Source organism: Leptopilina boulardi, unplaced genomic scaffold (genome assembly GCF_019393585.1).
Source record: "Leptopilina boulardi isolate dan_hultmark-lab unplaced genomic scaffold, ZJU_Lbou_2.1 LbouV2_202, whole genome shotgun sequence".
In the NCBI taxonomy this organism is placed as follows: Eukaryota; Metazoa; Arthropoda; class Insecta; order Hymenoptera; family Figitidae; genus Leptopilina; species Leptopilina boulardi.
The window spans coordinates 1,423,867-1,450,887 of NW_026137755.1; the positions used below are offsets into that span (position 1 = coordinate 1,423,867).

General features: G+C 29.9%; 1 protein-coding gene and 1 long non-coding RNA gene across 10 annotated transcripts in view; one reads left to right on the forward strand and one right to left on the reverse strand.

The window, feature by feature from the left end:
• LOC127278340 (protein turtle) overlaps nt 1–27,021 on the reverse strand; it is a 161,366-nt gene that overhangs the window by 21,054 nt on the left and 113,291 nt on the right. For 5 of the 8 annotated variants that reach the window (XM_051300026.1, XM_051300028.1, XM_051300024.1 and 2 more), the window contains 6 exons: nt 25,031–25,152; nt 23,237–23,398; nt 22,256–22,563; nt 14,361–14,494; nt 2,936–3,167; nt 1,789–2,064 (listed from right to left, as the gene is read on the reverse strand). In XM_051300026.1, the coding sequence (XP_051155983.1) occupies nt 1,789–2,064; nt 2,936–3,167; nt 14,361–14,494; nt 22,256–22,563; nt 23,237–23,379 (1,093 nt within the window). In that variant the 5' untranslated portion in view covers nt 23,380–23,398; nt 25,031–25,152. The remainder of the gene's footprint in view (nt 1–1,788; nt 2,065–2,935; nt 3,168–14,360; nt 14,495–22,255; nt 22,564–23,236; nt 23,399–25,030; nt 25,153–27,021) is intronic. The other 3 variants (XM_051300030.1, XM_051300029.1, XM_051300027.1) reach the window with 3 other exon arrangements.
• LOC127278365 (uncharacterized) lies at nt 21,048–24,511 on the forward strand. Of its 2 annotated transcripts, none has more exons than XR_007842476.1 (3): nt 21,048–21,172; nt 21,280–21,570; nt 24,318–24,511. It is a non-coding gene; the product is annotated as an uncharacterized LOC127278365 (long non-coding RNA). The 2 variants fall into 2 exon arrangements; XR_007842477.1 differs by lacking the exon at nt 24,318–24,511 and adding an exon at nt 23,211–23,349.

The following is a 27,021-nucleotide window of genomic DNA, read 5'->3' on the forward strand; positions in this document are numbered from 1 at the left end:
AATGATATTCAAAGTCGCTGCACAACGTCAAGCTACATATAACACTGACGATAAATATGTCCATTGCATCAAATTTTGCACAACTTGTATACATAATAAAATAATAATTTTTTTTTTCAACTATCATTCCTGTATCTGAAATTTTCCTTTTCCATCTAATTTATTTAAAAACTTTTTGCACTTTTTAGGAAACTAATCACTTTGTATGAATAAGTAAGTCCACTTTCGCTGTGGCATTAGATATAGACACGGAAATTTATTTATAAACCTGGCGCAAATTGAGTATAAATAAATAATAAACCATGTTGACAAAAGTAATTATATTACTTTTTTAAAAGTTATAAACAGCCATAAAAATTGTAAAAGGAATGAAAAAAACAGATGGAAGAATACCGTGTGTAAAATTACAAAATCAAAATGATAGAATACAAGCAGAGAAATAATGATAAAATATGATAGATGATGGGGACAGAGGGAGTGGGTGAAAAACGATCATGCGAGCGAAACGAACTGGGTCTCGGTCGTGATAAATATTCAAAGGCAAAATTTAAAAGTTTCCTGGGAAAAGGAAGAATATCCTCGGTCGTTTTCCAACGCTCTAAAGAATTCTTTGCATTAATGGCACAGTCAAGAAAGAAAGTAAATTCAAATAATATATATATATATAGGAAAAGAAGGCCCGACTTTTCCGATCACGGTGAAAAACTTTTTGAAATGTTTGCTTCACGAATTTTTTCAGTTTCCCTGCCAGTATTACTAGCAAGTGGTCGTATTTTTTAGTCAGAGCCATCAAGAAAGAGACTTTTTACGAGATTAAAAACTCCAAAGTGTGCATCACAAAACTTTTTTCTTATCTGGATCAGATTTTATTTGTTCGTACAATGAATATAATCTACTTGGTAATCAACGGTAAGCTTCTAAATTCCCCTTCGAGTGAGAGACGAAAAAAGTCAAAGGCGCAAGAGAGATTGAGATTTTCGCCTCAAGGGAATAGAGAAAAAGTTGCTTGAAATTCACTAAAATTTGATGGAAAAGTTGAAATGTCTTTAAAAAAATAATTTCTCATATCTCTTAAACGACTTTCTTGGACGCCTATATATAGAATAATTCTCTATTTAACTTGAATGGATACCGTCTAATTTTTCAAGCTTTACCTATTTTATTATTTTCATTTAAGAAGATTAAAAAAGAGGTGACAAATGAGGATCTGGATTAGTTCGAAAAGTCACCAAGATGAGGGAGGGGGAACGAAGCTTTGGGAACGATAAAGTAGAAGAAGACGAATCACCTTTTAATCCCGCGACCCTTTTCGTGAGTCTTAATTGGCTGTTCCCCACAAGAACTGTCATCAGAATGGAAACAGTAACCACTTTCCCTAACGTGAATTTTATCGCAATACTAAGCGAAATGCATTGTACCATAAATTTTCCATCTGAATCAGAAAAGATGCTTAAGGTGTCAATAAAATTTATCGATTTAAAGGGGTCCAAAATTTATTGGGTTTCTCGTACCTTTAATTATTAACTCGCAGAAACAAGTTTCTAGTGAATTTTTCTTTTGTTTTCATATAATAATATTTTAAAACATTTTTCATCACCTTCATAATATTTTTACTGTCGAATAATCCATGGTGATATTTTCCCCGACGATAACTTTATTTGATATTAAAATACTTTTTACAGAGTCTGTAAAAAAAGTTATGTTTTAACAATCGCCATTGTTAAAATTTAGAATAGAGGAACTTGACAAAATTTTATGTTTAAAAATTATATTAATTTTGATACTAACCTGCAATGATAACTCGTGCAGTGTGGCTAATTTGTCCCTCACCATTTCGTGCAATGCACGTGTAATCACCGATATCTTCATTCCTGATGGTAGAAATCCGCAATTCTGTACCATCGTTAAAGATCCCGATGGTCGTTGATATTTCAACAGGATTGGCGTCTTTATACCATAGGATTTCCGGTGTCGGCGTTCCTTCCGCTTGGCAGTTGAGAATTATTGCATCGCCCAGATTTACATAGATTATCTCCTCCGGTGTAATACTAAATCTAGGTGGCGCTGGAATAGAATTAGATTTGTGATTCATTTCATTACTAAAATTCCACTTGTAGATTTTCATTGATTTTTTTTGTCCTCAAAAAATATAGATTTGATATGAATTTGACGAAATATTAAAATATGCGCTAAAAAGTGCTCATCAAATCTACTTGAAATCTCTGTGACTATTAAACGAGCAAGAGTTTAAAAAGAACAAAAGAGTTTTAAATGCTTTCTGTTGCAAGTGTAACTTCCCTTGATGCTGTCTCGACGAGCAAGAGAAAATGTTGGGACAAGTTAGACTGGCGCAGGGGTAAAGAGCATGAACAAGACGACAACCGGAAGAAGGAAAGAGGAACATTGGTATCCAAATGTTTCTCAGCTCAAAACTTGCGCGCCCTTGTATAAGCGAGAGAAAAAGCAATAATAAGTTCCTCTTTCTCAGTCGTCAGGTTCTCTCTCTATTTGCCTTAATGCCAACATCCTTCTTCTCATTGTCAAACATTTCTACCGGAAGAAAATTCTTGAATCTCCGCCAACAGTATATATATATATATATATATATTATTATTACATTTACAACAACACTTTCCGCGCGAAAAGTTTAGAATAAAGGAGCGCATATCGATTGATATTTTTATGGAATATAACATTTGGTTTTATTTATCTTTGAAAATGGATAGTGAAAAAGAAGTCAAGTCTTGTTTTATGATTTCTCTTCATTAAAATAAATATTTATAAAAATTAAAAGGTAAGTAAAAAAATAGTTTTGTTTTATATCGAGTCTACCGATAATACAGCTGGAGAAGAGATTACTTTTTGATCAGATATTTTTGTACTTACTGATCTTGTACAGAAAAAAAAATTGTTGGAGAAAAAAATGTTGACTTACCGTGGACATCGAGATGAAACCACGTTCCGTTTTTGTGTGTATTGGGAGGCCTATTGAGGAAGACGACCTTACACTCGTACCAGCCCTGATCGGTCTCTCGAATGTTGGTCAGGTTGAGACTAGCATCGCCATAGGGTGATTTAGGACTCACCCTTGAGACCCGATCTTCATAACCTTCTCCACTATGAGTTGGATACGACTCGTACCATATGTAAATTGGTATCTCCTGCCCCTTACATAACATCAATTCATAACATAAACGAGTGATCTTCATCATTATTAAAAGCAAATGTTAATGTACAATTCCAATTTTTGTATAATAATTTTACCACTTTTTTTTTAACTTTATAATTCCAGTAAATATAATTTTCATATCACAATTAAATAGTCGCAAAAAAGAAGAATTTTTTATACATCAACATCTGCTTTGACATATATGAAAATGAAACACGACATACATACAAGTGCAACGAGTATAGATGCAATGAAAGAATGAAAAATGTGTGAGTTTCTTTTTGAAAATTCTAATAATAAATTGGATTCCTCAAAGAGACGAATATTTGAGAATTAAATTGTCATGCAGTGAAAGTTGAACATATAAAAAACTTATTGTCATGTCACTAAAAATTGTGTTTCATATTCGCGAGAAACAAAAAAGTCCAAATATTCAACAAAAAGCATGACCTTATAAATATGTATATCAAAAATTTCACAAAGTTAAATAACATTGAAAACAGTAAGACAGAAGAAAGTGACTACTTTACAGAAAAGCATAATTTGAAAATATAATACAATGCAAAATTTCAATGCAGTTTTAGTAGATATTTATTAATAAGATTTGGAATGTTGAAAATGGCGATTAGTATCAGTGAGAATTCGACTCTATTTCTAACTGTCCTACTTATAGAAAGCCACAAATTGGATCGCGACTCACATATCCTGTGAATTTAATAATGTTTGCCCGATATCTTGTCGTTTGTTATTACTTGAATGCATTATTATAGGCACTTGCCATATTATATAATATCGACGACTTGATTTATATGTATATATATATATAAATATATAGGGAACAAGAGGGAAACGACTTTAGAGTAACTCGAGTGTGAAGCTACACATTAAATCATACTAGCTGCCGATAGTCAGGCACGCAACACTCTGGATATCATACATTACGCTTCGATTAACCCCTAAATGCTAGCCCAATTTATAGATTTACATTAATCACAGTGTAGAAATGCATCAATGCAAATTGTCTTACACTAAATATATAGGGATAATACGGATGTTCGTCCCGGCCTCGATTAGTAAGCTATATTTGATCTATATTAATGTTTTCACCTCTATTTTCATTGGTTTAAGCCACGTCCCAGTGGAATTTTTCTGTCTATTTTAGCCTATTTGAATCACTCTAGGGAAATGTCTATCTGAAATTAATAAAATCCATTAATGGATTATCTGAATCAGAATTTTTTAGATTCTAAAATCATTTTCATGAAACGTTTTTACAATTGACAGAAAATGTTTGCTACCATATCTGTAGATTTTTAATTAAAATTGAGTGATAGGTAAGTCTAAAAATAAAAAGATTAGTGAATCATCGCTTGTCAAATACGAATTTTCCTCCGGTTGTCTTAGTTGAAAAAAATTAGTAATAAAAACTAGACACATTCATCAATTACATCTTTTTGTCTTCCAACAGTAAATCTCTTAATGCTTTATTTTTCGCAAATTTGCTTCTCGCCCCAAAAATCCCTGACAGCTATCCCTCGTACATTCGTTTTCTTCCACTTTTCTGACCAAGTCTCTCTCTCTCTCTGCTCAATTAAATTCACCCTCAATTACCTACAGACATTTCTCCGTATTTCAAGATGCTTTTTTTTCCTTTTCCATTTGTCTTTCAACCTGCATTTTTTTCATCAAGTTGTAAAAGATTTCTCTCAAATAAAGATATATAATCTTTTTTTTTTTTGTCAGTAAGAGAAAGAATTTTCTAACTTTTTTGCAAAAAGAAAAAATACATTTTTAATAAATAAAAGCGTATTTCTTTCTCGTAAAACGAATAGGAATATTTTTATCGTGATCAGCATTGTAGTAACAAATCAATTTCACTGTTTCTCATTTTTGCAATTTCCTGTGATTTTTTTTTTTTTTTTTTTTTTTTGGTGCCACTTGACGAGTCCATTTCACTCATCCTTCTTTCCGGTTGGTTACGTAACATTCACGTGCAGACATTTATATCCGTACCATGAACGTTATATATGAATCACGCATGTAGGTCAGTTTGCACTTTCGGCGACTGTAGCATTGATGTTCGTAAAATAACTCGAGGGGTTTTTGAAGAGGGAGAAAGAGATTTAAATAAAACAAAAATAGCTTCCTATGTCATTAGATTAACTGCCACTGGAAAAATTCTTTTAATTTAAGAAATATAATTCATTTTTTTTCTCAATTTCTTTATGAAAAAAAAGTTCATTAAAGTGAAAGAAACTTTAATTGGTTTTGCAAACCAATGATGTTTTTTTTAAGTCGAAAAAGAAATTTCCAAGATTAAATATTAAAAAATTTTTTTATATATAAAATTGATTTTAATATCCAAATTGTCAGAACGTTGAACTGCACACGGAGAATCGTTTTTTTTTTTTTTTTGTTGCAAGATGAATGACCATTTTTCAAAGCATTTAACTCGCACATGTAGGTCAGGCTGGTTTTCATAAATTCGAGCTCAAGAGGAAAGGTTAATAATTTATACATGAAATAACACGCGGAAGAATAAAATTATTATGCGGCAATTATATAACGTGAACAAAAGTATTATTTTTCTTTTGCAATTAAATGCAATGTCATTTATGCATTTTTTATGGCAATTTTAATTAAAAGGTGAAAAATAGATAATTCTATAAGTAAAAATTTTATGGTATAAATTAAATTAAAATTATTTAAGTAGATTGTATGTTTATTGAATATCAAAAAAAGGACTTTGCAGAACTGTCAAGAAGTTCATTGTTATTTTAAGTACTTGTAATGAATACACGTCTTCATTATAAACTCGACGCTTCGTTAGTTTAAATACCTTGTTACGTAGAGAGTGACATTATATGTTGAACAAAAAAAAAAAACTTGCACCTAATTAACGGAGATAACAAGACGATGAGATTCAGAGAAGCTCTGCGGATTGAGGGTTGGTAACCCTGACACACTTGATTCGTTGCGGCCTAGCCTCTGATCTCTCTACATTATGTATACGACCTGCTAACCGTATGGACTAGCGTCACGTGTCTCGGATTCATATCTAGGAACCAGATGTATGAGTTGTAGAACCTATGAATAGTGGAAGGCCAAGGACGCATAGTTTGCATCAAAATTCCAATCTTTTTCGCATATCCAGTTTAAAAACTCATTTAACTTGTAACGGTATTTTCAAATAATTCTTCTTTTCTTCATCAATAAGTTAAATTATCTATATCAGTTCTCTTAATTCCGTCTGACTAAAAATGTCTTCTTTCACTGATTTTGCGAGACAGAATTAATTAATAAATATAAAAAGTATAGAAAGCTGTATATTTATTCTCAGTAACTGTTCTGATTCTTCCAATTCAATTTATTAATATTTTATTGACGTTGAACATACAAAATTAATTTACCGTCTGGTCTGATTTTGAAAATAGCTATGTTTTTACATAATTAACTTTTTTTGTTGTTTATGTTTGACCATAAAAAAAGTTTTTGATAAAAAGTATAGATTATTATAAAAATATATAATTTGATTATATATGTAAATTTTTAATTCATCAGGGAATAAAAATCCATTAAACATAGAATGAAAATATCTCTCTTGACACTTTCTTCCTTTTTTTTCGACTTGAACTTTTGTGCGCTAGTTACAAAGTCAGGTCGGATGATATTTGCAACTTATACAGCAAACAGAGTTGTCTTCTTCGTCCTATTTTTAAGCCAGCTCCAGGTTAACTGAGTAACGTTAAATCGATACCCCTGCGCAGCGTTTCTCAAACTCCATTTTTCCTCCGATAGAAAGAGAAAAAGAGAGAGAGAGAATAACCGAGTTGACGCATTTTCATATTTTTATTCTTTAATCTCTTATCGTTCACATATATGCAAAAAAATTCTTCTCTTTATTTCTTTATTATTATGGTGAGAATTTCAAATTTTTCAAAAATCCATTGCGTTTTATAAAACTCTTCAATTCTTGAATATGAAACTTTGCTCAGTATTCTAAATAAGTTTTCCTTCGTTAAAACTTTATACTTTTCACCAAGAGTATCACAACTCTATTTGACTCTCAAGTTCCTCGTCGTGATGGTACAAAGTTACGCAATATTTTTGAACGCAGTAAAGCTCCACTGCTCATAAAATGATTAAACACAATTTGAAGCTTTCCGATAGTGAACAAGAACGTGAAACTTGGTCAGTACTTGAAACTTAGTATCTAATAGTATTAATTAATTTATCAAACGTTAACTTAAGATAGGATATACTGTAAATTTATTTTAGTAAAGTTAAATAAGTAAACTGTTCGTTATAGAGATTCTAATTCTTATTGTGAAAATTTTGATTTACTTTCAGATTTTATTTTTTATTTATATAGTGATGAAAATTTACTGAAGATAGATTTCAAATAAATTATCAACTTTTTCCATTGTGCTATTTCTGTCTTTTTTTTTGCTTCGCTTTAATTTGGAATATTTTGCCTCCTGATTCTATATTCACGATTTCGTTTTTACTTAAACTTTTAGCAAACTGTCTAGCCAAAAGATTTACATTATCCGATAAAATTCTTGGAAGAGAAATAATTACCTAACATTCTTTTCGGAATTAGCGATATAAGACTTTTTATTTATTTCTTTTATACGAGCATGCCTCTTTTCTCTAAGTTTAACGCAATAAACTAAAGTTAAATTTACGTTAATTTATGTAGCATTATGGCAAAATTAAATTCGTCTCTTTTTAATAATTGTTAATTCGTTTGGAAATCTAAAAAAGACATCCTTAATTCCATTCAGAAGTAATATTTATTATTTGATTAACAAACAAGAATAAATCTCTTAACAGCGTTGAATTAAAAAAATGACAACTGACAACTCAGCCAATATCGATTGAGTGACAAGTATAAATGATAGAAAATTAAATTAAATCCTGCACTCTTTAATTTGCTTTAAAAATATTTACGTTGTCACTTAGAAAAGGTGGATTTAAAAAAAGGATAACTTTACACCTATTATACTATTATAAAGACTAATGTCTAAGACGGGTAATCGCGATACACTTTTTTTTAACGATTTGGATCCATGTAAGCACAGTATTGTCACGAGTCGACTAAATGGTTTCTACGTGACGAGCGCCATAAGCGTTAAAAAAAAGATATATTTCATTTTTAGTATGAAATTGATAATAGAAAGTTGGATTTTAAAAATATAAAATATAATTCTTAATAATTTCCAGAATTTTAAATTCTTTCACCCTTTTTTTTACAAATCATTGAATATACCGCTTCTCTGCATAATAATTTTTGAGAAAAACAGTAAATTTGACTGTATAGAATGAAGAAGAAGAAGAAGAAATCTATGAAATGCAGAGACCATTAACACTTTATGCAAATAGCATTGGTTAAATGACAAAACGCGGAAGTATGGAACAGGCTTGAAACTTTCAGGTAGCTCTCTTATAATAGAAAACGGGAGTCAGTGGTGGGTGGGTTAGAAACCCCGGGGTAGAAAAGCAAGGAAATTGAATTGCAGGAAGACTCTCAAGTGTTTGCGTAGTTGACTCGTGTCTCCATTTATTTCATTAAATTACGCTATATACTCCCTTTGTTTGAAATACCACCCCCTCCCCCACCCTCTTTGCTAACCTTTCGCTTATACTAACCAATCTCCAGTATCACGTTCTTTCACCAATTCTACTTCTCTTCTTTCTTTGAAAGAATTAAAAAGAAAAAACAAGAATGAAAGGAAACTACAGTCGGTATTGTATCCATTAGGTTTACAGCAAGTCGCGCATCTAAAAGGTACTTTCTTCAGCTGTGAGAAAAAGAAAATGAAGAAGAAGAAGAAAAAGCTTCAATAAAGAAAACGAGAAAATTTAAATTCAATGAATCTTATTAAGAATGACGAGAGAAAAACAATTGAGTTCTTGGAAAAATAGGGCCTGTAATGGTGCGACAGAAAAATTGCAATTTTACCCTCTGAGATGGAAGGTTTACATAAAAAAAAAATAGAAAAATCATAGAAATTGAGTTGAATTTTTAAGAAATAAAAAATTTTTTTTAATAATAATCGAATTTTTTTGAAATTCTTCTGAAATACACTTGCATATAAAGTGCACGTATGTAATATATTTGGAATATACTTTTTCATATAAAACCAAGAGAAAAAAAAGTAGTGTCGAGTGTCTATCATATTATAATGGAGAAAATTTATAAGAGTTGCTGTTTGAATATGAATCGCTGTTTTGTAATATTACTTTCTATATATACATACAACAAAAGGTGCAATTGTCACGTAGCTGAGAGTCTACGAAACAAAAGCACAGTTGTTCTATATGCATAGTTGTACTATTTCAAATTAATTTACTTTTTATGTCCACTCGTAAATTTATGCTCACGTGCTGATTATAATAAAAAAAATTGTATTTTTTTTAAATAAATCTAATTTTTGAAAAAATTTGTGAGAATTTTATAAAAGAATTCAATCTATTCATAAAAAATATGAATATGTACAAAAAAATGTCTTGATAAAATTCAAATTTCATAAACTGTTTAATAATTTTAAGTGAAAATTTTATTCCTTTCTAACTCATTAAGTATATGTGTTTAATATACGTGTCAGTATGTGTCACATTATGCGAAGATACACGACACACATAGAAGCATATATTTTATGCAAATAACATGAATGTAAACATACTCTGTATATTTCTGAGGCAAAAAGCTATGTTACCTTGTGTAGACTTATTTAAGGCACGCACCTCGCGTGTAAAGCATATCACCTATGTAAATATTTCTTTGTGTATACTTGCACATGTGTACATAATAATATACACTTGGTTCTATAAAAAAAAAAGATTTTTTTTTCTTTTTCTAATATCGAAATATTTACAGCATTATTTTTTTTTATTGCGACAATGTTTACTTTATTCATCTCTCTCTCTTACACAACTAAACGTACTCGTACATTTTAATAATATAGCATAGTACGCACGAGTCTCACTTTTACAAATAGCCCTACGTGAATACACGTTTTTTTCTGTACTCAGAGAGTGAAAAATGTAAACGACGTGTTTGCAAGAGTGCTCTATTCTTTCAAAATGAACAAAATCAAAAGAAATTTAATTGTTGGATAAAAAAAAAATTTAAATCTACACGAGTAATTTTACAACAAATACAGTTTTTGATACAGAAAAAAAAGAATTTGAGTAAATTTTAATTATAGAAAAGAAATACGAATAGTAATAAAAAAAAAAACATGAAACATCAATCAAACGAGATTTTTCATTCTAAAATCGGAATTGAAATGAGAGTGTTCTTGTTTTTTTATCTTCTTCTATTTTTCTTTTATTAATGCCAAAAAAATTGTTGCCTTTTCAAAAAAGGGAACACTTTTTTTTTTTTATCGAAATGAAAGCCTGCGGATTTGTTACATATCACCGATTCAGTATTTTGGTTGGTAAAGCTGGTTTTTTTTAGCCTTTCTCAACTCTTTTAGTCACATATATGACGAGTGAAGTATAGTATAAAGGGATGTAGGTGAGAAGCATTGCGTATACCAGCAAAACAAAAGAACAGAGAAGAGAAATTAATTGTCAGTGGCAGCACGAAAGTTCGCTGACTCTAAACGCGCTCACAGAGCTGCAGCTTTTCCCCTGATTTACGTGACTTGTTGCAGAAAGATATTATAACTAGCAGAAAACATTTTACAAATTCTCTCTTATTTTTCACCTCAACTTCTCTTGTTTTTTGAACAAATTTTTTTTCTCCCCTCTTAGCATTCCTATATTATCGAATTTTTTTTTCTCTATTTTTTATATAAATTTTCTTACTACCATTTATTTAGTTTTTGCAAATTACAGTCATCTTTTTTAGATTTCCAAAACAAGTTTTATTATAAATAAATAGTAAAAGGAAGAAAATTTTTTCATTAAGATTATGAGTTTCTTTTTTTTTGCTCTACCTAATCAATGATACTCAGCTTTTAATTAATTTTTCATTTTACTTAAAAGTACGTTTAATAAAAAAGGTACATTGGTCTGATGAAAAAAAGAAGACAAAAGAAGAGATAGAAACGATGAAAAGGGGTCAAGCGGTCTAGTAATCTCGACGCGTCTTTCAATCGTTAACTTCCCCACTCAGGCTTCTCTCTACTTTTATCAGTATCATTTTCCATTGGAACAAAAAAAATTTCGTTCCTACTCAATTTTACTTAATTGATGATTAATTGACTGATACATTCTTTTATTATTTTATTCCCATTGCTCAATTTTTTTTTTTTGCATTTTGTGAATTTCAACTCTCAAATGAAATATCAAACAATCGGCAGATGAATGAAATTATAACTGATGTATAGAATAAAAGAATCGACAATATTAATGAATAGGAACAAAAAAAGGGGTGAAATAGAATGGAAAATTGAATAATGAATATGATATGAGCTGGTGAAAACAGTAGCAAAAATATAAAACAATTGTATAAAAATAATAATGAATTTGATGACAATCATGGAGTTGATAATTTTTTTTAAATGAAAGTTTAGTTGACCATTGAATGTAGCCGGGAAACACGTCAATAATGCAATGATCATGTGGTGTTAGCAGACGGAATCGATTAATTAATTACTAAACGATAGATACGTAGGTTTGCGGTGTCAATATTGAGTTCATGGTTAATGCATCGCAAACTATCTCCACTTACTAATCGACTCCCGATTCCTGAAACTCAATTATGTATTTACGCGAAATATTTATATAAATCTATTTCATGGGAGATTTTCCAAAAATGTCATTCAAAATGTCTATTAACTAATGACGAATATTTTTTTATTATTTATTGTTCTACTAATATATTATTTTATAATATATTACAGAAAATATCCCGTTGAAGGATTGTAGGGTTAACGCCGAACAACCAATAAGCGCGCGTGAGAAGTGGGAGAAAACGGGTTTTTATTGGTCACCCCCTACTTCTTTCAGATTGCGCACGCAAATGTTTCCCTATTTCTAACTAGAGTTATTAAATTCAAATAATAAATTAAGAGGGTTAAATCTAATGGAAAAAGTATTTTAAATATTTAAAATTTTTATATTTCTAAGTATGAATGATTAATATTAAGAAATTATTCATGCACGTACACATAATTTTAACTATTCATCTACTTATGATTTTTTTTTTCAAAGCAACTACCACGTGAAAAGCAGATTTATCAAAAATGAATTTTTTACAAGCACAACAAAAACACCAGATATTAGAGAGACAGAGTTATGATTTCTAGATCGATTTTTGGATATATTTTAATATCTACCCGAATAAATGAAAAGTACACTAAACCAGCGAGAGACATTTTGAAAATAAAAAAGTTTTTTTTATTTTTATCTAATCTTCTAATAGGAGACTAAGTAGACAATGTAAAATTAAAGAGAAAGCGACAAGAAGGATCTAAGCAGCTTTAGACTGGACTGATTAATGATCTGACTTGTATTCACTTTGGTCTCCGTTTAGAAGGTCTAGTCTCTCGTTAGTGCAATGAACTTATGATAAAGGAAATAATCTACTGTTTTAGAAAAAAAAAAATTCTGGAAAGTGAATCGCGATTTCATGATGCTTCATGAGGGTGCATTCATGAGAGGTCGTTTCGAGAAATGAATGATTAAATTTCATTTTATGAATTTTCTCAATTATTGTGATTTTTATGTTCAATTTATACGCGCTCTGCCCTCTTCAGTCCGGATTGCAAGATAAATTAATCAAACAATATCAAAGAGTTTACATCATAATTTTTGATATTGAAATTTTTTTCAGTTATGAAAGTTTTAAAAAAAAATTAATTATGTATAGACTCCTTGAAATTATAATGCGTCGACGAAGCTGCATACGACACAAACTTGACACAATTTTCAAGTGATGTGGCGTGTCGTGTTCGCCGACATCTTGACAAGCATTGTAAGTTCGAAATCATAATTAAATGTAACAACACGTAACAAACAAGTCTTGACAATCACTTTAGCGATGCTTCGAACAACGTAACTTGTTTCAGGGGCTCACGCTCCACACTGTTCTCTGATACCAGGCTTCAAAAATTCTTCGTTTTTTTTTCATGACCCAAAAAATAATTTCAAATAAAAATAATCTTACCGAATTAAATTACATTTCATATATATTAGTTTTTTAAAAAAAACTGGATTTTATCGACAAGGATATAGAGTAGACCTTCGATTTATTTATAAAATAAATAAAACGCAAATTTTACCCAACATCCTGCTTTGGTCCAGGTAAGAAATTCGATACGAAACGTTCGTCGCCATATCGTGGGCGATGTAACGCAAGATAATCATGCTAGTAATATGATCAGCAAAGCCACCTGTTTCGCATGCTTGTCCTTAAAAAGAATTTGACTTTGATTTTTTTTTTTATTTATTTATAATAAAATGCCCTCAATCTCGTATATACGCGAGAGAAATTTCTCATCGTGGCTTAACCTCCGGAAACCCCAAGAGATCAAACTCGCGCTTGCTCAAATCTTTGTTATATATATGAGAAACGATACACAAGGTAATCCCCAAGTACAATAGACGAAAATCTCTTTTTTCAAAAGGATAAGTTAGTTATAAAGAAATAGTGACATACATTGCAATTTTTGGGTTAAACAATATTTTTACAATGGGTCATCTGAAATCCTTTTTGCTCTAAATTTTTATTAAATCTTATTGAATCTTTCAATTTTTTTTGTTGATTAAATTCATTTGATAAAGGTTAATAAGATTCCCAAAACCTGAAGGCAATTTCTAAACTACTTAAAGCCATAATTTTTGGTAAAATTTAACTTTTAAAAAGAGGAAAAGAGAGACCGAAGTTTCAAAAAAGGGATATCAATATAATTCCAAGAACCTCATTAAATCAGAAGTGTTTTAAAAGCAGTGTAATTACACCCTTGGAGTTTAATTGAAGCATACTTTACATATTAAGAGAGTATGATATCGATAGATAGAAAGAGGTTTCCGGAGACAATGAGAGGCCTTTGCCGATTCTTACCAAGAATTCGTCGATCGATTCATTTGGTCTTCTCCGAGGAATAAGTTTATTACGGATGTTCTCGGGTAACGCGGCCGTTACTGGTACCAGGATTGTGCCCTTAACGAACGGAGCCCCTTTCTTTAACTCACGGATAGAGAGCAGAGAGGGAGATGTCCGATATCGTACCGTGTCGCCTACCTTCTTCTCCCACTGGAGAACATACGGCACTGGATGCTGCTCAGGGAACTCTACATGACAGTTGAAGACCACACTCTCACCCAAAATTGCCGTTATGTGTTGAGCGTCCTGATGACAAAGACCTGAAAAAAAAAATCAACAATTATTCTCAAATTGATAATATATTTTTCGAATAAAATTTGTTTAAAATCCTTTGTTTGAAAATGAAAGAAAGGGAAAAATAAATGTGACGATATATCTTAAAATAATCTTCTCCTTAAAGCCGGAGACATTAAAGGTACTAAAGATAAATCAATGACTGCCTTCGCCTTCTGTTGGGGCGAAGCTTGTTGCAACGCAACTCACGAAGACCAACACTAGCCTCTTAATATCCTTTTACAATATTGCATTAGTTTGCTCAAGTTTACTGCCATCGGTATCGTAAGTGATACCGGCTGTTGCTACCATTTTCCACAAGGGTCTTTCACCGTACCACATCTTTGGCTCTGATAATAACATACGACATCCGTTGCGACCATGGCTATTAACCTACTGCTGATATGGTCTCGAGGGAAACATTTTTCATCATAATTTTCCCCTTTTTTTTTACAAAAATTCTTTTTGCAATTATTTTTACCCTTTTTTTCTACAAATGAAATGAGTGTCAACATTTTAAAGATGAATCCGAGTAGTTTTAAAAAATTATTCGGTTGAATACTGGGCTATATTTATAAGTAAAAAATTGTATTTGATTATTTTACCAACAGAAACAGTATCTGACGTTTTTTTTTACAAATTGCAGATGACAAATTTTCTGTTTAAAAAAGTAAATTCCAATTTAGCTAAATGCAATCAGATTTGTTTCTCATCTTGGTGAAAATTTCTGCAAATTTTAAAATTGGAATGCACTGTGTGTCGAAGATCAAGATTGACGTTTACTGAGTTACAAGTTGGAAAGTTAGTAAAGTTTTGATTGGAAAATTAATGTGTCAAAAGTGATTAAAAATTTTTTAAACATCGAGGAACATTAACATCAATCGAGTAAAGTAGGTTGATTTTGAAGAGTGCACTCCTCTAGAAATATTGTAATGTTTTGGAAAATTTTTTTTTCTAAAACCATGATAAAAAAATTTAGATTGCATTATTCTCTCGATATTTGTTTTTAATCCTTTGAGAAATTATTATTATTCTTGTTTTCAAGTATTTTTAAAATTGATCCCCATATAATGTAGAATTTTTTTTTATCGAAATGAATGCAATCAGCATGGAAATTGGAACTAGTATTTCCTCATTCGATTTCATTCTTACGAGTGCAAAATCAGAGAGATTAATTTATCTTGCTTGGCATGATCAGATATCGTCTATTGTACTATCGATTTATGTTTAATCTCCATGTTGATGGAGAAAACCTTAATTCTCTAGAAATTACGAACCAATGAGAGTGGAGGATTTACCTTATGGAATATAGATAATAACGAACACGATTGTTCATTAAAACTTGTTGCATTATGCGATCTATGGTTCTTGGTATTAAATTAAACTTCTATTTATCTATATAGCGGAACCATAAGTAAATAAGAATATCAATATTTTGAAAGACTATTTATATTATATTTCTTCAATTCAATAATAATGAACTAGACTTGTTAAAATATGTTTCGAATAAATAAATAGAGTTTAAATCCTGTGAAATGCATCAAGTTTGTAAACTGTTTTGATGAATATGGGAGACAGGTTTGGAAGTTTTCAGTGGATACGACGTATTAATGAATCGCACCACATGTGCCAGTCGTGTTAAGTTACCAACTGCCGCAGGAAGGCAAACAGCCGCGAAGTTGATTTGAAGGAATTTCGTTTTCACTTTCTAAAATTGCTTTTAACTTAAATACAAAATGATATATATATAGAATCAAATTATTTAAGAATAAATGTTTACAAAACAAAAGAAAAAGACTATAACAAAAAAGTCCTTGAAATTCTTCTACTTCTATTATGATGTTTAAGTAAATTCTTTCAATCCTTCCGCATTTATTTTCCATTGACTTGGTTATGCAAACTATAGTTTGTATTATCGACGACGAAAGTAGAACAGAAGACAGTAGAGGATTCAAGTTCATTATTATGCCACCTTTGCAACAACAGAAGGTCTTGTTCCTTTATTGCGACAAGAAGAACATCACTCTACATTTGAGAGTACAAACTACTTTGATAAAAAGGACATTCGACTGCCTTTGTACTCTCTCTTTTTCCTTTAAAAATTTTCTTTCTCTTTCATATTGTTATGTCTCTAAAAAAAAAAAAATACTGATTGAATTTTCTGCAAGACTTTTTCTACTTCTTAAATTATTTACCATTGTCAAGATTTGTCTAACAAAATTTTACACATCACTCACTGGGATTGAGAATTTTTTTATCATCTTTTCATATAAATAGAATCAATACCCTTTTTAAGAAACATTTGATTTTTCAAATATTTTACGAAAAGAATCGTATCATTCTGTTTTTCTCGAGTTATATGTCTGATAAATTTTATTCTTGTGTAACATATATAGAGCTTAAGGGGGGGCTTTCCCTTTGATCAATGTTTTGTATAACGAGACCATTACATAGTCTGCGTCAGGGTTTCGTTGAGATCTATTCACATATTCGTTTACAAGGATATGTCTGCATTGTGTGTGATAATAATCACAGTCAAAGCCTGAGAGGGCGACTATCGAATCACAGGCAACATTCGACATTAATAATCCCCACCTAGGAAACACGGATATTATAATCAGGAGATTTCAAATATAAAAAAAAATATATATATATATGCATAAAAAATATTATAAAAATTTTCCAATAAATTTTTTATATATAATTTTTTTAAAACAGAAAAGATTTTCTTCATCTTAAAAAAAAAATCCATCAACTTTTCAAAGGAATCTCTTACAATTGTAAGATAAATATTTTCAATCTGACAAAAATAATACCTTCTCATATATGAGAAAATAAAAATCGAAGAGGAAAATACTCAAGGAAATTTTATTTAAAGCACCATATTTGTAAAGTACCATTTTGAAATGAAAAATATTTTCTCTTCGATAAAAATTGATTTTCAATTTTCTCAGTTTGGGTAAATAAATTCTTTTTTTAAAAAAAAAATTCTATGTATGGTTAATAAATAATATTATACGTAATATGTGAGAAATTTTGTTTGATAAATTTAATTAACGAAAATTGGAACATTTGTGTAATGAATATTTGTTAAAATAATACACACACAGGAAAGAGAAATTCAACCTGTTCCTTTCATCATCTCTTGATATCTCATCATTGGATCTCCCATTGATCGACAATGTCACCATCCTCACAAACCCGAATTTCATCAAATTATCCGTTATAATTGACATTCTAACCACAGAAATTGTACCGTTGTCATGCTATTAGCATCGCTGCGATAATATTATCAACATTACGATAACGCTTTTAGTCTTCAGACCTGGTAGATTTCATAATATAATGTCAGTGAATTTCCCCAGTTATGTTACATTAATCACCGTATCTATAAATACCGGGAAATTTAATTAATCTTTTATCAACAATAGATAGAAATTCATTTTTTAGAATATTAAGGCAATATTATGCCAAAATTAAGGTATTATTAAGGCAATATTTTAATGCAATACCTCAAGGCAATATTAGGGCAATATTTTAAGGCATTATTAAGGCAATATACTAAGGCAATATTCAGGCTAAATTAAGGCAATATTAGGCAAATATTAGGGCAATATTTTAAGGAAATATTAAGGCATTATTAAGGCAATATTAGGGCAATATTTTAAGGTAATATTAGGGCAATATACTAAGGCAATATTGTGGGAAAATTAAGGCAATATTAGGGCAATATTTTAAGGCAATATTAAGGAAATATTGTGGCAATATTTTAAGGCATTATTAAGGCAATATTAGGGCAATATTTTAAGATAATATTAGGGCAATATACTAAGGCAATATTAGGGCAATATACTAAGGCAATATTGTGGCAAAATTAATGCAATATTAGGGCAATATTTTAAGGCAATATTAGGGCAATATTTTAAGGCAATATTAGGGCAATATTTTAAGGCAATATTAGGGCAATATACTAAGGCAATATTGTGGCAAGATTAAGGCAATATTATGGCAATATTGTGACTATATGTTGTTTTAATTGGATAAATAGTTTATATAAATATAGATATTATTTTAAAATTTAATAAAAGAAACTTTTTTATTTGTTCTGTCTTTTGATATATACACAACGATTCCAAAATTAAAGGTTGTAAATTTTTCAAACAATTTTCAGACACTAAATCTAGACAAAATGTCTTATGTTTCCGGCAAATAGGAAGTATAGATCTTAGAAAAGCGAGAGGAATAAATTGAAAATGGAAAAAAGAAGTTATTTGTGAGGATAAATTTCTTTCTCGTCGTGTTGAAATGTCCTCTTCGATTCTGATACATTTTTATTGACTTTCGCACTATATATTGCATATATGTATATACATATATTGTATATGTAAGTTTAGCACGCTCTTTCTACATAGGGTGTTTGCGAGAAATCAATGTTCCAATGCAGCACTCGAAAATGTCACGAGTTCAATTTGCCTGCCGGGCTCCCGCACCGGTATCTCGCATCTTTTATAGTCTCCGTTAAAGCCACTTTTATTGAGCTATAAAATCGTAACCCACTAATCAGAAGTCCTAGAATTGCATCAAAGGCCTGCTAAAATCCAGTCAGACATGAAATAATAAGACATTAAATTTCTTGTTTACAACCTCATCATATTTTCTTAATTACTGTTCAAATTCGATGATTTTCTCTCTATTAAAAAAAAGTAATACAACTTGTTTCTTAGATAAGAATTCAAAAGATTTATGCGAAGAAATTATTGCTAATTTTAATTTAAATTAGTTTTTAAAAAAACAAATAGAAAATTAAAAATATAAAAATTCTTTTTTAGAATGTTACTTGAGAACTGAATTTTCAATTTTACTGAGTAATAATAAAAATATATTCGATTTTATAGGCAACGAAAGCGATTTTATATGCGTATGTTATCCGCAGTGCTCCATACGCTATTAAATTAAGTATCTCTTAAAATAAAACGATCAATGACAGGTACAGTAAGGAAATTGTATATATGCCACTATGAAAAAGAGCGTGGACGATCAGTTTATAGGAAAGGTTTTTTTTTTCTTCCACGATATTTACTCAAGGGCAATGTTCTTTATATACAGGAATGGACATGGTTACCGCTTGCCATCTGGAACGACAACGACTAGTTGCAAACAAGGAAGACAAGGCGCGTTAGGAACTCCCTTTTTCTTTATCTCTGCCCATTTATCTTACTCTGTAATTTACGATGGTCATCTCTGTCACTCAAAAGAGAGAGAAAGAGAGGAAACATCGTTACGATGAATGTAATTTTAATCCTCAATCGAGTACCATCTTTGAGAACAATAGAACTTTATGACTTTCGTCAAATTGAAGACACAAACTAGAAAGTTTTTTTTTATTATGATGAAAATTCTAGATAGTTTCCATTGTGCAATTTTTTTTCTCCTTCGTATGAGAGATTTTACGTAATATTTCTTTTTTTTTTGTAAGGATTATCTGATTTTTCTTTATATATGAAACTTGGATTTTTAGTTGACTATATATTAATATATTCTACTCTTTCACTGAATGAACTTCCGTTTCATGAACTTAAAAAAGTTTTTTTTTTTTTCAAACTTATGAGCTGCTTTAGCTAGAAGAAAAATACTGGAAGGTCGCAGGGGGAAACTTGAAATTGCAGGCAAGAAAAGGCGAGAAAATCTACCAAGTGAAAAGTGTTGAATTTGTGTGCTGAAAAGAAATAAAAAGGCGGACAAAAAATAATTGAGAAATAAATAAATTACGGATAGTAGCCTGCAAAAGTTTAGTAGAGAATGAGGACAGAGAGGCGCGCTCCGTACAAGTGACGATCACAATGGAAGCTTCCGCGCCTTTAGCTTTTTATATATATAAAAAAAAAAAACTTTCCGTATTAAACAACTTCCTCGCTAATTTCAAGCTCCTCCTTTTCAACACCCATTGTTTTCTTCTCATTTTCTTTTTTTTTCTTTCTTTTTTTTTACTTTCTTTTTTTTTCTGATGAACAATTTATCCTCCAACTTTTGTAACGGAACTCCCAACACCTTCGCAATTTTAAGCGCGATTTATCATCTCACTCAACGATTTATTTAACATTTCCCCGACCAAGTGCTCTGGAAGTTAATATAATCGTGATAGTGAGAAAAGTTTTCAAAAAAAATTATCCTCACAACATACCAGTTTTATTTAAAATTAAGAGAAACAGAAAGCACAGCACTTTTAACACTAATTTCATTTTTTTTTCTAAAAAAGAGGATTTTATAAATAATTTTTTTTTTCAGGACAAATACGAAGTGACACAACTCGTGGTTCTTGAGAAACTGAATTAACTGTCGCATGTAAGGGAATTCAAGAACAGTAAAATTTTCAACTGTTTGTTATTATTCATAAAGAATGATAGATAATTCAATGTTACTTAATTCTAGTTCTGGAAGAATACTTCCTATTATTATCCAAACGATTGTATGATATTATTGTCACTATTATAATTTAAAAAAAAATTCCGATTCTTTCTTGTTTCAAGCAGATAAATTTATTTATTAACCTAGAATTTATAATATTCATTTGCTTCATTTCTATATTATATGTTAAGATCTTTTCAAGTATATAGAAAAATTGTTTATAAAAATATTTTATTGCTGAGAGGAAATTAATAAACACAGTGGGTTTCTTAATAGTAAAAATAACTAATTAGTTAATTATCAGTGAAAAAATAGTCAAGTTTAATTGAATTCTTTGATTTTAAAAAAATGTTAACTGATTTTTCAGGAAAAATAATTTTTTGTAAAAAAAAGAATAATTAAAGTGGCATATATTGAAGCACAAATTTTTGAAGATTACATATTCTCTCTCGCTAGTGGAATCATCATAATTGTAATCTGCAGGTTATTCTACGGTCTAAAAACGCGGAAAAACACGAGTTTTAATCATATTAAGTCGAGTAGCTGTACTATTAACACGCACCTTGTCAACTCTCTCATGAAGAAAGCTGAGTTTTAATGGAATTATATGTGCTAACAAGACTAACAAGGTTTACAAGAACGGTTTACACTTTTCAAGGTACAAAGCAAAATTATTCACATGCTCACGCATATGTTGCTTTTTTTCTTTAAAAAAAAAAAAAAATACACTTAACGAACCCAATTAACAATTTTCTACATATGATTCTTAATTTTCCTATATATTATACAACTATTATGCCTAATTACTTTTTTGAACATAAATCATTTTATTATGCTAAAAAATTTATTAAAAAGGAAAATAATAAAATAGGAGTACTAATAAACATGATGAGCATTTTTTTTTTCAAGTAAACTGAACAATTCCTTTTCGCATCATCTCTCAACACTTTAATATGCTGATTTAATACACTCTGCGCTAAAGTAAGTGATACATTGTCAATGCAACCGCAACAGGTGCCCTATTTTCTTCGGGATCCATAGAACTATCGCACAGCGTTCGCCTTTGACACTTGAAATGAGGGTGCCATTAAAATTCTATTTATAAATATATTTATGAATGCCCATTGATATTATCAGATGAAAATCGCGTGAATATGAATCGTTTATGTGTATTTTTTAGAATAAATATCTCTCATACAAGATATGTATTATTTATCAAGAATATATATTTTCTTTTTTCACTAAATTTCCTCTCATCAGATTTAAATTTCTAAAATAATGATATTTAACTTAAATTTTTGGATTTCATTATAAAAATTGTTGATTAAAAGAAAAGAAAATACCTGGCGTAACGAGTAGCACAACACCGAGGAACAGAGTCCTTGATGCCATTCCCACGATTCGCCAAAGGTCTTTGATAAACCACCGGAAACGGTTTCGCCTCTGGTTGTTCCCTGTTCGTCCATTTCCATCCTCACTGTAGTTGTCCTCTGAATTTCCAAAACTTCCGACTGAGAGTCTTGATTTTAATTCTGCCGTTACCACATCGCTCAGTCTTAAGTTCTCCTCCGTAATTTCCCTTCCTTCTTCCTCGATGTCTTTTCTTTTGAATCCGACACATGTCGGCTGTCCTGAACTTTGCCTAATGGGTCTAAAAACAAAAAGAAAATGCCATTTTTTTTACAAAGACACCAAAAAATTTAAGAAATAATTTTACTTATGAAACGATTTTTACTACTGATAAAAACATAAAAAAATTCGAAAAGCCTTGTCCGACCATAACTGATTCTTACTACTGATTTTTTAAAATTACAATTATTGTTTTACTGTAATTTAATTTTGCTATCTATAAAAGTTTTTTTTGTCTGACTAGGACTGAAATTTTCTACTGAAACAGAAAAAAAGAAAAACTACTATATGTCTGACAAAAACAGTTTTGACTACTGATAAATAGAAAGCAAGATTCGAAAAACCTCTGTCTGAATAAAACAGATTCCTACTACTGATTTTTAAATTTCAATAATTTTTTTGTCCGACTGTAATTTACTTTAGCTATTTAAAAAATTTATTTCACTTATTAGGACAGATTTTCTACTATAACACTAAAAATAGAAAACCATTTTTACGTCTGACAAGAACGGTTTTTACTACTGATAAAAACAGAATATAAAAAAGCGTCGTCTAGCCAAAATTGTTTCTTACTACTGATTTTAAAATTCTAATTGTAATTCTACTATTTTAAGTAATTTTTAGTGTGATTTTTTTTAAAAACTAATTTTTAATTTGTTTTTTGAACAGACGAAAAATGGAAATTATTTACTTACGATTCGTCACCGAGACAATCTCCAGAATTTTTTGTGTTTGGAGCATCTTCTTCTAGGAGACGTGAATTTTTTCGACTTCTGGAACGTTGGGACACGATCCTTCGCCGGAGGTCCGTGGCTTGTAGCCCTCCTCCGCCCCCCATTCCCCTGCTCCCATAGTACCTATATGGATACATGACAAAAAAGAAAAAACATTTTCGCGTTAGTACCAAAATATGGCTAATCGATCGACTATACATCATATATGGCACATGTATGTACTTCGACTCCATTAGTTTTACAGAGAAAAAAAAATAGCTACAGTATTCGAAAAAAACAAACAGGAAAAATAATGTTCATTTCCTTTTTTTTCCCCTTTAGTAAGAACAAATAAAACTTGTTCGTGAGATAAAAAAAAATTGTATTTTTCTCTTAAAACAAAAAAAAAAATTGAAATAGTAGAAAAAAGTAATTTATAGGTATTTACATAAAAATTATTTATAATTCACATTTAAATAAATATTTATTTAAACTCCTCATTTATATAAATATTTACTGAAATTACCCATTAAAAGCAATATAAATTGAAATCGTTAAAAAAAAAAAATAAAACTTTTAGAGTTCATTTGCCAAACAAAAGTTTAAAATTGGTTTCAATTTAGCTTTGCAGTTGAATACAAAAGATTTTACCTCAAGTTACTAAGACTTTTGTTCACTTACTTTTCTCAGCTTAAGTAATATCAAATGCAATTCAAAGTTTTCACACTTGATCTCATTACCAAGTCCATTAAAATTTCTTCCTATGAGTTTCTATATAGAAGTTTCATTTTCCCAAAGGAAAAAAATATATATGTGTGTGGATATTTTCAAGTCAGAAATATCATTTTCATTGAATGAAAAGTATACGGTAAACATAAAACTTTTATTGGAGTTCCCAAAACAAGCTGTACATTGTGGTGCGGAGGCAAAAGTTTCTTTCGAATATACACTCACATCCAGAATACTTATTTACCATTGACCCCTCCCCCCCTCCCACCCTACCGCCACCAATAGTTTAAGAGTGGCAAGTTTAAAACCTGAAATTGCAATTTACTTTTTACAGCAAACATGACTGGTCAATAGAAAACTAATTCTACTTACGGCTACTCTTCAAGAGATTTCAAATCTAAAAGTAATGAGTTTCGAGATTATGTATATATACATATATAATATAATGAATTAAAAGCAGAAACTTTAGAAAAGTAATAATTCAACAAAAGTTGCCGTCCGTTCAAGATTTGTGATCACAAAATACGATTCAGACCAAGTTGCAAAATAAATGTAGTTTGCTTCTTTGTTATTTTTTTTTATAACTTTGAAAATAAATTATTAGATTTGAAAAAAGAAAAAAATTTTAATTGATAGTATTATGGGATCCATCTCAAATATCATACGTGAGAATTAAATTCACAAATAAAATACATTTTTCTTTTTAAAAAATGATGAAATATTTTTAAAAAAAAATTTTCTTGTCTAATTGTTGAAGCAAAAAGGCAATCAAAATTTTACTAAAAATTATTTTATTAGAATTACGATTTACAAAGTAAAAGTGAAATTGAAAAACATGGGGAAAAAAAAAGGTGGAACTATAATGTTAAAATTTTGTCGACTATTTTCGAAAGTAGAAAAAAAAGGCGAGCATCAAACGAATTTTGAAGTGCCCGTAGGGATTTCGCGCTTCACAGAGAATCTAAACGGCTCTCAAGGAAACTGTAACAGAACGTGAAATCAAAAAAAAAAAAAAAGAAAGAAAAAAAAACATCAAATTCAACTCACCCTTGCCGCTCTGCTGCCACTACCGCTGTCCGGCTCGTCTGCCTGCGGCGACGATTTTCCCTCGCGTCGCCACTTCTGCGAGAAAAGTCGAACTAACCACCGCAAAGTGTCGTTTGCATTGCCTGTAACAAAAAAACAAATTTTATTATTAAAATTTAATAAAATAATTTATTTTTCTTAGAAAAATAATTTTTTATTTTCCAAATCTTTAATTTGAAGTTAAGAATAAACAAAAAATTTACTTAATTACGCAAAGATAATTGAAATAAATAACTCTTTTAAAATTCACTATTCGTCATGAATATTTATGAATTCGAGTATTATATACATTTCACGTAGACATCATCCCCTTGTGAATGTCACCATTGTAGTGTCTCTACTTAAGCGACGCGTGAATAGCATCGATTAGAGGACCACGTGCCTAAGTGGAGAATATAGTAATTGTATTAATTTCAATCTTACACGACGATATTTAATTGAAAACTATAATAATAGCAAATAATAAAGAAGAAGATTAAAAAATTAATCGTTCCATAAATTGAAACGTAAATAAATAATTAATAACAATATAAAAAATTAATTTCTAATTTTTGTAAAAATAAATAAATAATTTAAAATAATTTGCTAATAAAATAAATGTTCTTAAAATTTGTTATTTTTTTTATTTTTTATATATTCAATTGAAAATTTTGTTTTGTTTGCTTGGATAAAATGCGAGTTTAGTACAAATGATCTCATTTGGAAATTGATGAATAAAGGGAACTTTTCAAGATGTAGCAGGTGCAGAGCGGAACTGCTTCTATAACACTCTGCCAGTTCAATTCTCCAATTCAAAGTACGATCGATAGCTTGGGGTCATTCAGGCATAGACAGGTGTGTGTGTAGGTATATATATATAGATATAGACGACTGCCGACATTGAAGAGAAATGAGCGAAATAGAGAGAACTTGCAGAAGAAGAGTTGTAGTGTTGGGCAATCAATCGTTATTGAACAGCTCTGACAAATGACGAGTCATTTTGCTTTTGATGGACTTCATAATAAACGTTTTGATTTATATCAATAATTACGAAAATTTGCATTATGTTCAACTGTACGTTTAAAGGACATACACATATATATATATATAAAGAGAGACAGAGAGAGTATTTATTTTAGTGACAATAAAAATAAATACTCGTTTAATTTCTTTGTAAGAAAAAAAGAGAGAAACCCTCTTTAAAACTTGTTTTTTTCATTTAAACGCAATGTTTTAATTTTAATTGCTAACATAAAATACAAAAATTTTGATATTTTTCATTTTACTTGATTTTCTCTTCAATTACTTCAATAATTTTCTTATTACAAATAAATAATTAAATAGTATATACAATTATTAGTAGTGTAAATCGGTTTTGGTTAGACATATTACCTAAATTACAAAATCAGTAGTAAAAGTAAATATTTAGTCAGACATTCGAACTATTAGTAATTTTATCAGTAGTACAAGTCAATATTTAATTCGGTTTTGCAAAATTTTCGAATTTTATCAGTGGTATAAGTCGATTTTCGTCAGACTTATTACCTAAATTATAAAATTTCTAAATTAGAAAATCAGTAGTAAAACTAAAAATTTAGTCATACTTTTAATATTTTTGTAATTTTTCAGTAGTACAAGTTGATTTTACGTCAGAAATATTAACTAAATCAGAAAATCAGTAGTATAGATAAATATTTAGTCTGACTAAAACTGGTTTATGCTACTAATAAAATAATAAACAAAAGTCTTACCTAAGGCCTACCTTTACTACTGATTATCAAAATTATTTTTTATGTCTCCCACAAAATCGACTTGTACTACTGATAAAATTACAAAAAAAAATATAAAAAACTCTAAAAGTATAATGAAAATAGAAAATTGTAAATTAGGCGTTTATGAATTAACGTACAACGCCAGAATACATATATAAAGTGTTGGAGATAATGCGCGTATGATTGTAGTCTGAAAAGCTT